We start from the raw sequence: 15872 nt of genomic DNA on the forward strand, positions 1-15872 counted from the left end.
CTTCCAGTGGAGCAGCCTTTGAGTCAGACTTCTCTTCCTTGCCCTTCTTCCAAGGGCATTGTGTGGCGAAATGACCCATTTCTCCACATTTGAAGCATCTAACTTTGGATATGTGCTTTTCCTTTCTCTATTGCTGCCCTTGCTGTCCTGTTGATGCGAGAGCTGCAGCCTCCTCTTCCTCCTTGACTCTGATCCCTTTCCTGCTGTTTCCCGCCTTGGTCAATCGTCTGATCTCTTCCTGTCGAGGAGCTACCCACATCTCCTGCAACCTGGGAAGAGAAGCCTTGCTCAAGATGCTTTGGACAAAGGTTTCTTAGTCTTCAGTGACTGCATTCAGGGGAGTCATGACCATAAATTTAGGATCTGGTGTAGCCCCTACGGAAGTTAGCTAGTCACGAATCCCTTGCAACCTGAGAAGGAAGGGATCGATTTCTTCTCCCTTTTGCATCTGAAACTGTCTCAGCTAACTCTTAATCAACATCTTTTGCTCAATGGAAGTTCCCTCGTGCAATGTGGTCAAGGCCTCCCACATTTCTCTTGTTGCGTCCTTCTCAGCAATATGTGGGATCACATGATCCTTGAACCCATCCAAAATCATGCACTTCGCTTTAGCCTGAGCCTCCTCGTACTTCTTGAGAGGATCAGTATCAACCAGAACAACAACTGTCTTCACGGCATAGTCCTTGATGCAATTTTTATCCAAACTGCCAGGATCCTGGCCCTCCAGATGACGAAGTTGGATGCGCCATCCAACATGCCCTAATCCCTCAGTTCGTTGACTGCTATTTTTGCTCAAATGAATGTCGAACTTGTTCTCTTCTCCCTCTTTCACTGTTGCCCCAGCAAAACTCGGATATGTATTTCTTTGGCGCTAGAAATCCTCTAACGAACAAGCTCCCTTTGAATTTCGATTTCCTTCATGGAAATCCGTCTGCCAACTACTATCAAACCACCCCTCTCTGATCTCTCTTTGTTGGTGCTCAGCACTGGATCCAGATTTCTTTGGCAAGAAATCTTCTGAGGAACTGATTCCCTCTACTTTGATTTTGTCCCACTAGGTACTGTTCTGCACCAACAGAATCAACCCCCCACTAGCAACTCCAGATGAAATCTACGCTGCACCTCTAGGCCTGATAACCGGAAAACCGAGACTCAACAGTCTCTACACTGGCCCAATAATCACTGTGGTGCCCTCTGCAGCGACGTCACCCAATCACGCTGACGCAGGCTCTGTGTGTGCCTCCCTTGGTGATTGCGTCACCCCTCCTTTGCTCTCTCAGCCAAAAATTGCGCTCTCTTGGGACCACTGTCTTTAGCACAGATTTTCCTCTGTCCCTTCGCCGATGGCTTCAGTCCTCCTTGATCTGCAATTGCTCTGATACCATGTGAAAATTTCTAAATCGAACAAACCAAAAATTTTACTGCAGTAAACTAATTTTCATTGCCCACTTGTTCTTCAAATTAACAATATATTTTCAGAACTATTCAAAAAAATATTAATGCAAACACACTGCAGCCTACACCAATATACGGATCAAGTACTGAAAAATAAATGAGACAATCACACAAAGGACACACTTATTTTTGGACTAAATGTCCCAGGAAAAACTCAATGTGGGAAAACCAGTGCAGCAGCTCTGAGGGTGTTATTATTGAGCAAATTTCTGAATACAACTAGGGTGCTAAATCGGCTCACTCAACATAGAATAATCTCGACAAAAGTACCTCTATCTATAGACAGATATTTTGGCGAATCCAACAACTGGATGAAAAAACCCCACAGGTGATTGCGCTGTCCCCAGTGCTGGGCAGCGATGGTTTTTCCCAAGCTCTGCGTTGGGACTGCATCACCTCCTCTAGGAGCTATGTCACCCTCCCAGGGAGCCTTCTTGGCTTAGAAATTTGATATGCTGAACTGTTACTCCATCTACCCCACAGAAACCCCAGCGCTGCCTCTAAGTGACTGTGTCAGCTGCTCTAGCGTCTGCGTCACCCTTTTTGGGGCTGCGTTGTCTCTCCTGGTGCTGCTCTGCCTCTCTGCTATGTATTCTTGGCTTTGGACTGAAGTCCCTCTGCCTAACTACCCCTCTTTGCTAGAGATCTCCTTAATCGATTTTCCTCTTGAGAACTTCTCACTTCAGAAAATCGATTTTCTCTATCTCTTTGTGTGTCCTCTCCAACTGATGTCAAGCCTCCATTTATACTTTTCTTGTTGAGAACCAACGACCGAGATTAAGTCTCTAATCAACAAATAAGATTAAATTAGACTTGATCCTCGTCACTTAAAAGTTTCTCACCCATATTTTCATTAATACCCATTAATATTTTAATTTCCTAAGTTTAGACTTAGGAATCCCATTAAAAATATTAATTATTTTAATAAAATACAATCCGAGTGGAATTTCACCAAACGATTTCTGGGTTTTGGAGATCTCATGTGTTCTAGCCCCTCCACAAAATTTCGGAGCTAAAGCACATCCGATGCTGCCCAAAAAATCAACTCTCCCTCTTAGCGAGGAATGTGTTCTGGCAATACCTCCCAACATAAGTATCAAACTGATCCACCGATGGTTCCTCTGTGCTGCTGATGCTCGGCTTGCTGCCCTTCATCCACTGCGCTGCTGATGCTCGGCCTGCTGCCTTTCATCCACTGCGATGCTGATGCTCGGCCTGCTGCCTTTCATCCACTGCGCTGCTGCAACCTGTACTGCTGCCAATGACACTGCCACTGTCATTGCTGCATCTGTACTGCAACTCCCTCTCAATATTTTGCATCATGCTGCCCATAGCATTGCCACTGCTTTCTGCTGCACTGCAACTCAGTTGTTGAGACGTAAGCAATTGAAATTCCACCCAAAAGGCTGACATGCTGGTTAGTTTGGATGTCCCTGGACGCTAAAGCTACCTCTGCTGCTAATCTGCGCTGACCCTCTGATGCTACTGGGTTGCTGTTTTATCTGCTCTGTGCCTCCCGCACTGCTGCAACACTCCATTGTGCTGCTTCAGTCTTTGGCACTCTATCTCTGCCACTGTTGCTCCATCATCCCTCACACCAACTGACTCCCGTCACTCTGCTACTGTCATTAAGGGCTCCCATAGCCGTATGTGATCCAAGAGTTTGGGCACCTGAAGGATTCTGGCCATGTGTGTAGTTCTCCCGACTACAACTCGGTATCGCCCCACCTCTTCTCTAGAGGTGCATGAGCACTCATGGCACAATCCTCATCGTCCTCCTTGTCAGCTTGCGCTAGAGCAACCTTTGAGTCAGACTTCTCTTCCTTGCCCTTCTTTTGAGGGCACTGTGTGGCGAAATGATCCATTTCTCCACATTTGAAGCATCTGACTTTGGATATGTCCTTTTTCTTTCTCTTCTACTGCCCTTGCTGTCCTGCTAATGCGAGAGCTGCATCCTCCTCTTCCTCCTTCTTGACTCTAATCTATTTGCTGCTGCTTCCTGCTTTGGTCAACCGTCTGATCTCTTCCTGTCGAAGTGCTACCCACATCTCCTCCAACCTGGGAAGAGAAGCTCTGCCCAAGATGCTTTGGACAAAGGTTTCCTAGTCTTCAGTGATTGCATTTAGGGCAGTTCTGACCATAAATTCAGGATCTGGTGTAGCCCCTACGGAAGTTAGCTGGTCATGAATTCCTTGCAACCTAAGAAGGAAGGGATCGATTTCTTCTCCCTTTTGCATCTGAAACTGTCTCAGCTAACTCTCAAACAACATTTTCCGTTGAACAGAAGTTCCCTCGTACAATGTGGTCAAGGCCTCCCACATTTCCCTTGTGTCCTTCTCAACAATATGTGGGATCACATGATCCTTGACCCCATCCAAGATCATTCATTTCGCTTTAGCCTGAGCCTCGTACTTCTTGAGAGGATCAACATCAACTGGAAGTTGGAACAACAAATGTCTTCAAGGCATAGTCCTTGATACAATTTTTATCCAAAACGGCTAGGATCTTGGCCTTTGAGATGACGAAGTTGGATGCTCCATCTATCCTGTCCTGATCCCTCAGTCTATTGACTGCCATCTCTGCTCAAATGAATGTCGCCTGGTTCTCGTCTCCCTCTTTCGCTGCTGCCCCAACAAAACTTGGATATGTATTTCTTTGGTGTTAGAAATCCTCTAAGGAACAAGCTCCCTTTGAATTTCGATTTCCTTCACGGAAATCCTTCTGCTAACTACTGTCGAACCACCCTTCTTTGATCTCTCTTTGCTGGTGCTCAATGCTGGATCTAGGTTTCTTTGGCAAGAAATCCTCTGAGGAACTGATTCCCTCTACTTTGTTTCTGCCCCACTAGGTACTGTTTTGCACCAACAGAGTCAGCGCCCCACCAGCAACTCTAGATGAAATCTGCGTTGCACGTCTAGCCCCGACAACCGGAAAGCTGAGACTCAACAGTGTCTGTGTTGGCCTAGTAATCATTGCGCTGCCCTCTGCAACAACAACGTCACCCAATCAGGCTGATGTAGGCTTCTGCATGAGCCTCCCTTGGTGACTGCGTTACCCCTCCTTTGCTCTCTTGGATAGAAACTGCGTTGTCTCTCGGGACAACTATCTTCAACACAGATTTTCCTTTGTCTCTTCACCGATGGCTTCAATCCTCCTTGATCTGCAATTGCTCTGATACCATGTGAAAATTTCTGAATCGAACAAACCAGAAATCCTACTGCAATAAACTGATTTGCATTACCCTCTTGTTCTTCAGATTAACAAGTTATTTTCAGAACTATTCAAAAAAATATTAATGCAAACACACTGCAGCATACACCAATATACAGATCAACCACTGGAATTAAATGAGACAATCACACAAAGGAAACTTATTTTTGGACTAAACGTCCTCGGACAAACCCAATGCGGGAAAACCAGTGCAGCAGCTCTGAGGTTTTTATTATTAAGCAGATTTCTGAATACAACTACGGTGCCAGATCCAGCTCACCCAACAAAGAATAAACCCGACAAAAGTACCTGTTTCCGGAGACAGATATTTTGGTGAATCTAGCAATTGGATAAACAAACCCCACAGGTTACTGCGCTGTCCCCAGTGCTGGGCAAATGGCTGCTCCAAGCTATGCATTGGAATTGCGTCACCTCCTCTAAGAGCTGCATCACCTCCTCTAGGAGCTACGTCACCTTCTCAGTGAGCCTTCCTGACTCAGAAATTCGATATGCTAAACTGCTGCTTGATCTGCCCCACAGAAACCCCAACGCTGCCTCTAAGTGACTGTGTCAGCTCCTCTAGCCTTTGCGTCACCCTTTCTGGAGCTGCACTGTCTCTCCTGGCGCTACTCTGGCTCTCTGCTTTGTATACTCGGCCTTGGACTAAAGTCCCTCTGTTGAATTGCCACTCTCTGCTAGAGATCTCCTTAATCAATTTTCCTCTTGAGAACTTCTCACTTTTGAAAATCAATTTTCTCTATCTCTCTGTGTTCTCTCCAACTGACCGCAAGCCTCGATTTATACTTTTCCTATTGAAAAATGAACGGCTGAGATTAAGTCTCTAATCAACGGCTAAGATTAAATTAAACTTGATCCTTGTCACTTAGAAGCTTCTCACCCATATTTTCATTAATACCCATTAATATTTTAATTTTCCTAAGTTTAGACTTAGGAACCCCATCAAAAATATTAATTATTGTAATAAAATACAACTGGGTGGAATTTCACCAAATGATTTCTGGGTCATGGAGATCTCATGTGTTCTAGCCCCTCCACAAAATTTCGGAGCTAGAGCACATCCAGTTCTACCAAAAAAGTCAACACTGCATAGTGCCTGAAGAACACAGTTCAATTTAGCTAGAGAGGAGGTCGTTTTAGTTTCCAGAGGTTAGGAAGCTTTTCTAGTAGGCAGGAGAGACACCTTCCTAGTCAGTAGCAAGCGAGACAACTTGATTAACATAAGTTCCAGGGTGAATGTGTGGTAGGTTGCGTAGAGGTGATGGAGAGCCTGTACAGAGAGTTTTGATGACTTTATTTTCAGTTGTCAGTTTGAGACGAGATGCTTGGAGACGAGATAAATTTCCTCAGGTGATTTTTCTAGTATTTCTCTTAGATTGGATAGCTAGTTGGGCATTCAAATTTATTGTACTCATAATTCATTGGTGCATAATAATAAAACCCTCAACTGCTGCACCGATTTTTCCACATTGGGTGTTTCCGGGACATTAGTCCAAAAATAATTGTGTCAATTTGTATGTGTGTGTGCTAGTATTTCTCAGTTCCTAGTTTTGCTTGCGCAGTATTTTATTTGGTGAAGAAATTGCAGTGTGAATAATTTGATATTTCGCTGATAACAAAATAAATTACATAATTGATTTTTTAGTTAGAAGAATTATTTCTAGTTGATGCATTTTAAGGAATTTTCACATGGTATTAGAACATATTTGACGGACAGGAGGCTCAGAGGCAAAGGAGAGAAAATTTCGCTGTTCAGAGGGAGCAGCAGGCCAAAATTTTCAGACGTTGTGTAGTGCCTAGCCAAGCAGTACGAATTGCTGGGAAAGGGTTCGATTTTCAGTTGCAAGGTGGTAGAAAAATTCTACTCGTCCAAGATGACGGTTCCAGCAAGAAGAGGGAGCAACAACTCTGTATTTTCGTAGAGCAAATTTCTTGTCTGGGCATAAAAGGCTTTTGTAGCAGTTTTCTAGAGCAAAATCAATGCTGGGTGGAATAGAAATAGCACACAGATTTGTACTCAGGATGTCTTCAGTAAATTCTCCAGAAATCTCCAGTTTGGCCATGGACATATTTGATATTCAGGGATGATATTTAGGGGGTTTCAGAATTGTCTTCCAGGTTGGAGGTCGAATTTGCTTGCTTAAATAGCTTAGCTTCACAGGGTGTCTAGTACATTGACAGTGGAGCGTTAGCTCATAGGACAGGGGTTAGAGAATATTTCTCTAGCTACAAATAAGAGAAGATGGACTTCCAGATTACAATGGGAAATATGACCAAGTGCACTCCAGTAGGGAGAGGTACCATTGATTTTTAGAGGGAGTCAGGAGTAAGTACCGGTGCTACAAATGTACTGCATGTGTCGAGATTGGTTATGAACCTGATTTCAGTATCCCATCTACAAGATAAGGGATATGATGTCCAATTCGTAGGGAAGAAGGTGTTGGTTAAACACCCGAGCTGGAAGAGGGTAAAACAGATTGGAGTTCGAAGCAACAGGTTGTATAGGTTGCAGCCCGTCCAAACCCCAATGTAGGCCCTTTGCGCAGTCCCTGTGCTGCGTCTCAGACATGTGGCTCGAATCTACCTCTGAGCAAGCCATCTAGCCTGTCTCTACTGCTGGAAGTGAATATTTGGCCCTCTGGAAGACTTTCTTGGCCTATGGAAGTTGAATCGATTTCCTCCCAGCTAAATCAAACTGCTCTACTTCAGCGACTGCGCAGTCCTTGCGCTGCTTCCGCGTGGATCACTTTTGTCACTCGCTGCTACCTCTCCTAATCTGGAAAACTTCCTTTGGATAACCGACTTTGCTTCCTCACTGAAGCTTGAACTCTCCAACAATTGGCTATTGCTGCTCTGGAAAATCGAATTCTCGAAGTGTCTCAAGTGTGTTCTGCAAGTGCCCATCGACTTCTTCTTATAATCCTTTGTTGGAGCACCAATTACCAAGATTAAAACTTAATCAAAGGCTAGAATCATCTTGAAGTCGATCCGTGTGAGTTTCTAGATTATTCTCACATTGACTTAATTAATTCTGATTAATTAACAAGTTTTCCTAAGTTTAGACTTAGGAAACATTAAAAAATAGGTTAATAATATAATTAAGTCATTTCTAGGTGGAATTTCTTGAAACGATTTCTGGGTTTTGAAGATCTCATGCATTCTAGCCTCTCCACCAAATTTCATGGCTAGAACAAATCTGATGCTACAAAAACTAACAAGTACATCATCCAGAGATTATCTAAAGATGAGAAATATGAGCTCAATAGCTTCCTTATATAGAGAATGAGAGAGAAAACCCCTCCAAGTGGAACTAACGGCTAGTTGGTTTGGTCCTTGTCAAAATGATCTCATCTATCGAAAATACCTTGATCTTCTTTTAATCTCCACCATTGATTTCTTATTTTTGAGGAAAAAATCGAATTTCTTTTGAAAACCATTTTTATTAATTGAAAAATTAATATTTTGGACTAATTTCCTAAAAAATTTGACTTTGACTTTACCACCGAGGTCAATGGGGTCAAATTTTCTTAAAATACCAATTTTTGGCTTGGTGGGGGACCTCCAAAAATTAATTTCTTTTTGAACCACGATTTTTTATTATTTTCCACTTGGAGAGAATTTAATTATTCTCAATTTATTTTTTGACTCGGAATTAATTAATTTTTTGGTTGAAGATTCTTATTTAATTTTGCCACAAAAATTAATTAATTGACTTTGGAGGGGATTAATTATTTTTCCACCCTCAAATATTTTAGACACAGTGTCTAATTATGAGTAATTATACAATAAAATATTTTTACATCAAATTATTACAATATCAACCCTTAGAAGGGGAAAACACCTTTAGAAATAGACCCTCAAGACATTACCCAATTCTACGACACAATATGATCTAGTATGAAACCAAGTATGTTTATAATAAAATAATTTAGCCATGGCATCTAATTATGAGGGACCATGCACTACAATTATTCCTAAACATATTTTTACATGGACTAGATAAACATTAGGACTCACCTAAGACATTGCCAAAGAATTCCACCCTAGCTTTGGGGTTATAGTTGGAAGAAAAACTCTGTCGATTATCCGTTTTTACAAACACACATAATTCAGGGAGGTTAAAAAACTTATTAGGATGAAATCCTTTTACAAAAATCATAGGCTTACCTAGGTGCAATTACATGACTCAATGGTCATATTAGCATCATTTACAATAAACTTTGCAGAATTTGGTTTTACAATTATATAACTGGGACGCTGAATGATGACATCGATTTAAAAAATAAATTATCTGTTGCTTTGTACTTTGCTTCTTGGACTGTTGACAAAGTGTGGTCAACATGATGCAAAATTAATAACACCATTAGATATAGGGATAAGGTATTTGAGTTCCCATTCATGAGCCAAGGGATTTCATCAATCATAATTTTAGCATTTTATCATCTTATGTTGTGGTCCATCATTCATAGCATTTGGACTTTCTACATTTAAAGTTTAAATTAATTTCATGTAAACTTTTACTCATTAAACTATTTGATGTTCATCGTTCAATGTTTAATCTTATGTCTAATATATTTCATTTGTTTAATTAGCATTTACATCAGTGTTATCAGAAGCATTATCAGAACTGGACCAGAACAGATGGAACCAGCTGGTCCGGTTGTTTTTGGCCCAAAACCGGTCTGAACCGGAATAGGCTGATTCGGTACCAAACTGGCCTATTTCACTGAACTGGTTCCATGCATAAAAAATTTGCCTTTTATTTTTTATTTTTTAGTTGGTTGGCCCACTTCTTATTCTCCCCTAGGCTAGCCTAATATTCAAGCCCATGGCCTTTAGCCTAATAATCAAGCCTATGGCTCTAGTATTGCTATGCAATTCATGGTAATGTTAAATTCTTAAAGTAAAAGGATAAAAATGTCAATAAAAATTTAAGGAAAATGTCACTTTTACTTAAATTTTTAACATTACCATGAAATGGCTCGGGATGTTTGAGAGTGGTTCCAACCTCATTGGTTTTCATATGAAGAAAGTAGAATTTTAGATTTCGCTCAAAATCTAGTGGACTTAACAGTTTTTCAAGATTTCAGGAATGGGGGGATTGCAATGTTTCCATTGGATTTTGTCATGTATCAGGGTATGGAACTAGTATTTAATAAAGAGCACCAAGCCCTCTATGTACTTTGATGTTAGTGGCATTGGTTGTCAAACTCCTCTATAATGAATCTACTAAAAATGTACCCATCACTCAAACAAGATCTTGACATGACATGCTACATTTTTTCTATCTTATTTTAATGTCTAAATGGTTATATTGATGGCGAAGACCCCAATATAGGGATTGATTTTGATGATATGTAGGCATTTGTTATAGCATGATATTTTTTTTTGGATGCTAGAGGCCATCTAGGACCTATTTTTTGATGTATTTTAGGTTTAGAGATGGATTGCACTCAATGCTATTTTGGTTATGTGTACCCTTACATACTATGTAAATGAGAACTTTTGCATATTTGTGTATAAATGGCTTGGATTCATATAGATGCACATGCATATATATGTTTTTCTTTACAATATGAATATTTTATGTGTTTTTGGTAAACCGGTTCGGTTCTGATAACATTGATTTACATGAGCTTATGTTGATGTTGTACAATCTTCTTAAATTCATCTTTTGCAATTTTGAATACTTTATGTATCTTTTAATATGCTGAATTTTTTTCTAGGGTTGTTGAGTTGACTTCTATATTGGGCTTGTTGATTCATTGTCAAGTCTTATTTGTGCGACCTTGATAAGTAAATATAAATGTAATATGCATCATCAATTCCCTCTCTACTTGGCAAAATAACTCTATACTTGAGCATTCAAAGTCTAAACCTATTAAAGCATTTTTCCCTCGCGATGTTTTTTAGCATATTTTCACTTTTTATCAATCCTATAACGATTCAATACTGAATTTTAATGCAACAGATATGGTACAGAGGATCAGAGAAAACTATGGCTGCCTCAACTTACAAGAATGGTGAGTGAGTCATTGTTTCGGCAAGTTGCTTTAGGAGATATCAACCTTTTAGTTATTCTCAAATAACTCTTTATTGTGCCCCAGAATGAGTTTTCTGAGGGAGTAGTCTGGAGTTTTTAATATATAGGGGGCAAATGTCTGTGATGCTTTGTTCTTAAAAGTTTGTGTGTTCATTTTGAATACTCTGTGTCAGGATCTTCTTGCATCTTACTGTCTTACAGAGCCATGTAGTGGGAGTGATGCTGCATCACTACAGGTAGTTCTTTACATACACGACTTTCTGAAGCCAACCACTTTCTTTTTTATATTTATAACAAACATTTTGGAAACATGTACATCCAGACATCTGCAAAACAAGTGGCTGGAAGTGGAGAGTATATACTAAATGGTACCAAGGTATATTTCTTTAGCCATGAAAGAGGGGAAGTTTTCTTTAAAATTTTCATTTAATGTTGCTTATTTTGGCTCGAGTATTTCAGTACTGTATTAAAATTGAAAAATGTATTATGAACTTAATTGGTTACCTGAACATGTTTTCCTGCAGCTTTTAATCCAGATATTGTTATAGTTCTCGTTATTTCTCATAATATTTTCCATGTATTTACAATTTAAAATACATTTTGAACGATGGACCTCAAGTCTTGTATGAGATGTTCTAAGGGAAAATAAGCAAAAGGGCGATTTCAAAAAAAAGTAATTAACAAAATCCTTGTTAGGAAAAGTTGTAAGAATTTTTTGTTTTTTGGATGTGCTTGAGCAACACCAGTTTAACAAATGGGGACAAATCAATTACATAGTAGAACATTTGGTGCTTGAGATGCAGATCATTTTATATTGGATTTATATAAAAGAAAATAAAAAATTCCATCAATGTAGCCTCAAATCATGTAGAAATGCTTTAAAAATTTAATTTTGAGCTCCAAGTAGTCATCTAGTCTCATTTGAAAGCATGTACCAATCTTCTCAGTGTTATCCCAAGGAATGTTGCCTAGTGGGACATTATTATAAACTAGGATCTGTTAAATTTTCAGATTGTTCTATGTTGTATCAATTACTTTATCCCAATTCAATACTTTAATTAGCAATCTTTCCAATTACAATTGGTCTTTCCATTCGTCAACAATCATTGAAGATAGAACAATAAATGCAATGACAAAGTAGACAATCAACACATCAACAAGAGACACCAGGTTTGGTCAAAGACCAGGGAAAAAGCCCACTAGGGGGAAAACCCTTTGAAATTCTTCTTCTATTAGATTGTCATAAAATGTCCAGCAGAGAGTACAATGAACCCAATATAATATCATCAACAAAACAACCCAACAAAATTCATAAATAAGTTTCCAACATCAGAATATATACGAGACAACTTTTCCTTTCTGCTGTCAACTATGGTATTTGGTCAAATCTGAGTCTAACTCCCTGGTCACATGCAGGAGGCGCTGTGCTAGTGATTGGAGGCTTCGAGTCTCACCCTTGATGCCTGCAAGGCAACGACTGTGGTTGATTTTTCCCTATGACGTACAAGCGACTATAATCCAAAAACCCTAAAACAGATGCGAGCCTCAGAACCTGTAATTTCGGATCTTTGCAAACATCTGTTGTCATCTCTGGCTCAGACCTATGCGAGCCAATCAATGAAGAAGAGAAGAAGAAGACACTTGGTGATATCCAAATGAGCTTGAGGTCACTTGTATTTATTGGCTCCCAAGGGTCACCAATTTGCTTTAGGGCCGACCTTGATCAAATGTGCATATGTGGGCTTTCCTTCATAAGTACACTTTCCCTTATCCGATTTGAGTGATCTCTAGGTTGATTTTGGTTCTCTCGAAAAGAGGAATTCAATGCCATTGTCATCTCCATCAAATGAGCTGTCCAAAGTGGAATTTAGCCGTAGTTGCATATTTTTAACACTCCCTCTCAACTAGGGAGAATTTCACCTGTCAATATCTGTCCACCGATCAACATGTCATCCTATCATTATATGTCCCATCTCTGCCCAACTTTATCTGCTGAAACATTCTCGAATCTAAAGAAGAAGAATCATTAGGTAGCAAAAGCTACCACCCTCTATCTCGTTGAAGAGCATTTCTCAATCCGAAACCACATCGGGGAGTACATCTCAACCCGATATCTCATGGGGGAGCTAAATGTTTCCGACCCCATATCGAGCAATAAGTGACATAGGGGAGCTAATACTTGTGAAAATTTCGTGATCCCAAATCCTACTGCAACAACTGATAATGTTTCTTCTATTTGTTAAATTAATCAACCAAATTATTTCTAGTTTCCTACGACAAATATCAAAACATATACACTGCAGCCTTCACAAAATAAATACTGCGGAAGAAATAAAAACATTGGAAGAATAGATGCACACACACATATATACAGTTATTTTTGGACCAATGTCCCCGGAAAAATGCAACTTGGGAAAACCGGTGCAGTAGTTGAGGGGTTTTATTATTATGCAGTGGTAAATCTGAGTACAAATATATGGAAGCTCAAATCTAGCTTTCCATACAGAGTAAATGATTGAAAAAAATCTAGTAAGAAAAATCTCACTTCCACGGTGATCCGACACTGACCTTAGCTCAAGATGAGCTGCTCCTTGCTGCCTCTGTGTCACCCTACGCAGATCTGCATCAGCCTTGCTTGGACCAACATCTCTCTCACTCTGTTGATCAGCTAATGCTCTGGAAACTTGTTCTTCTGGCCTCCGAGCTCCCACTCTGGCTCCTGTCCCTAAATCTCGACTTCTTAGCAAAATACGGATCTCCCTCTGGAGCTCTGCGCTGCCTCTCTGCACTCTGTTAGCTTCTCTGTGGAGTACGTTGTCTCTCTGCTATGCGCTCACTGGACTAGAAAAACTTCCCTCCGGCCTTACTATCCCTGCCCCTCTCTCACTGCTTCAAAACTATTGAATCACCTTTGACAACACATCGCTGCTACTCTGGAGTTCGATTTCCTAGCTATCGAATTCTTGGTGGCTCCAAGTGTGTTCTCCAACTCCCATCAAATTTCTTCTTATAATCTCTCGTTGAGGCTTCAATGGCCAAGCTTTAAAACATAATCGATGGCTAAGATTAACGAGAACTCGGTCCATGTCTTCTTCTAGAAGATTTCACCATGACTTAATTAATACCCTTTAATTAATTAGTTTTCCTAAGTTTAGACTTAGGCACCATTAAAAAAAGATTAATTATTTTAATTAAGTCGTCTCTAGGTGGGATTTCCAAAAATGACTTCTGGGTTTTGGAGAATACATGTATTCTAGCCTCTCCACAAAATTTCGTGGCTAGAACACATTCGATGCTATAAAAACTAACACTACTCAACCCATCCTATTGCCTATTGATCTTCCCAACAATGACCCTCAAGAGTCATGTGGTAGAACACCTGCATCATAATCTGAGCTTGGGCGAGATACCCGACTTACCAAAAGGTAAGGATCACATGCCCCCAAGCCTCCTCAACCTGTTGGTCAGACGGGGAGGGACAATCCCAACAAGCCTAGCTGTGGCTATGATGCCAACTGGGGTATACTCTGCAAAGACCAAGATAGGGGAGCTACTACTCCAACCTTATGGGTTACAGATAGGGGTGATGCCCTATTGTCCAGAGATCCCTCAACCCCAAGAGCCCTCTATCTCAATTCCACACCCTGGGAGCTCAAACACGGGGGAAGAGTTGGCTCGGTGTCTTCGATTAGCGATGTCCCTTATCAGGAGGGGTCGCATCCGTCAGTCCAAGCTGCTCTCTGAAGACCAAGAACTTCCCTTTCGGCAAAGCCTTGGTGAGAATATCTGCAATCTGCTCATCTGTTGATATGTGATGGAGTCTAACGGTTCCTCTCTACACCATGTCTCGAATGAAGTGATATCGGATCTATTAATTTTAGGCGACAATGGTATGTTCTATTCTTTAGAGAAATTTTGCTTCAATTTCTTTATTAGCCTAGTATCAGTATTCAAATTAGCAATCACATCAATATGATAGTAAAATGCAGATAGAACATAAACATAAACAGTGGAAGACAAGCCAATACAAGACGACACAAGGTGTGGCACCAACCAGGGAAAAACCCCAATGTGGGGAAACCCTTGATCAAATCTTCTTTTAGTCTTCAATAGTTCAGCAGAGAGAGATAGTACAATTTACAAATATGATAATTTATAATAGCAGCAAAAGAGCCCAACCAGAAAAGTCAACGTTAGTCAACGGTCAACGTTTAGCCTCGATTTCTATGCTCATATATGTGGCTTGCGCAAACAGACATAGCCCTCACAAAACGCAGTCAAAGACGGTCAACACATGCTGGTCAACGCTAGGTCAAACTGTCCAGAAATTTGGTCTCTTGAAATTTCGGCCTCTTGAAATTTTTCTCTCCTGAAATTTCGCTCTCCTAAAATTTCGGCCTCCTGAAATTTCACTCTATTTCGGATGTGTGGAGGGAGAGAGGCCTAGAAATACGTACCCAATCAATAAGGAGAGAGATAGAGAAGTGTGAAGATGAGTGTGTCCAAATGAGGCTAAGTCACCTTCTATTTATATGCAACATTGAGGATGAATAGACGTGATTGTTGGGATTCTGAGCCTACATAAGTTTGCTGGCCGACCTTGACAATTTGACCATAATCAAAATAAATTCATAACTTCATTTGTACATGTCAGAATCGGATGATCTTTAGATCAATCCTACACCTCTCGGAGAGAGGAATCCTAGAAAAATATCAGCTGTCATAAATAAGATGACCCATGTGGAGTTTGGCCCTAGTTGCCAATTTTAACACTCCCTCTCAACTAGGAAGAACTCCATCTGCTAATCCATCTGCCAATCTGTACTAGATCTGCACCAATGCACTACTCTGCTCTGCTGAACTATGAAAAAGAAGAAGTGATCGAGAATGTATCATACCTTTCTCTACTGACCTGAAGTCAGTCCCAATCAAAGGAGAGTGTGTCATACCACTCTTACTAACCCGAAGTCAATTCCAATCAAAAGAGAGTGTTTCATACCACTCTTACTGATCCGAAGTTAGTTCCAATTGATCCCAGATCAATATTGGTCATCCTAGCATAGGGAGTACGATAGTACACGATGCATCCATTGTTAGTACTATGGTCCCTATCCTCATTTCCCTACTCATTGGCCAGATGAGAGGT

At 40.5% G+C, this 15872-nt stretch overlaps 1 protein-coding gene across 3 annotated transcripts in view; it reads left to right on the forward strand.

Moving 5' to 3' along the window:
- Positions 1 to 15872, forward strand: part of LOC149158608 (uncharacterized) — a 259349-nt gene that overhangs the window by 161912 nt on the left and 81565 nt on the right. For all 3 annotated transcript variants that reach the window (XM_089436273.1, XM_089436272.1, XM_089436271.1), the window contains exons 4-6: positions 10655 to 10706; positions 10900 to 10962; positions 11049 to 11102. In XM_089436273.1, the coding sequence (XP_089292399.1) occupies positions 10655 to 10706; positions 10900 to 10962; positions 11049 to 11102 (169 nt within the window). The remainder of the gene's footprint in view (positions 1 to 10654; positions 10707 to 10899; positions 10963 to 11048; positions 11103 to 15872) is intronic.

Source organism: Pinus tabuliformis, chromosome 5_2, assembly GCF_031772625.1.
Source record: "Pinus tabuliformis cultivar Carrire ecotype Pingquan chromosome 5_2, CPIR1, whole genome shotgun sequence".
NCBI lineage: Eukaryota > Viridiplantae > Streptophyta > Pinopsida > Pinales > Pinaceae > Pinus > Pinus tabuliformis.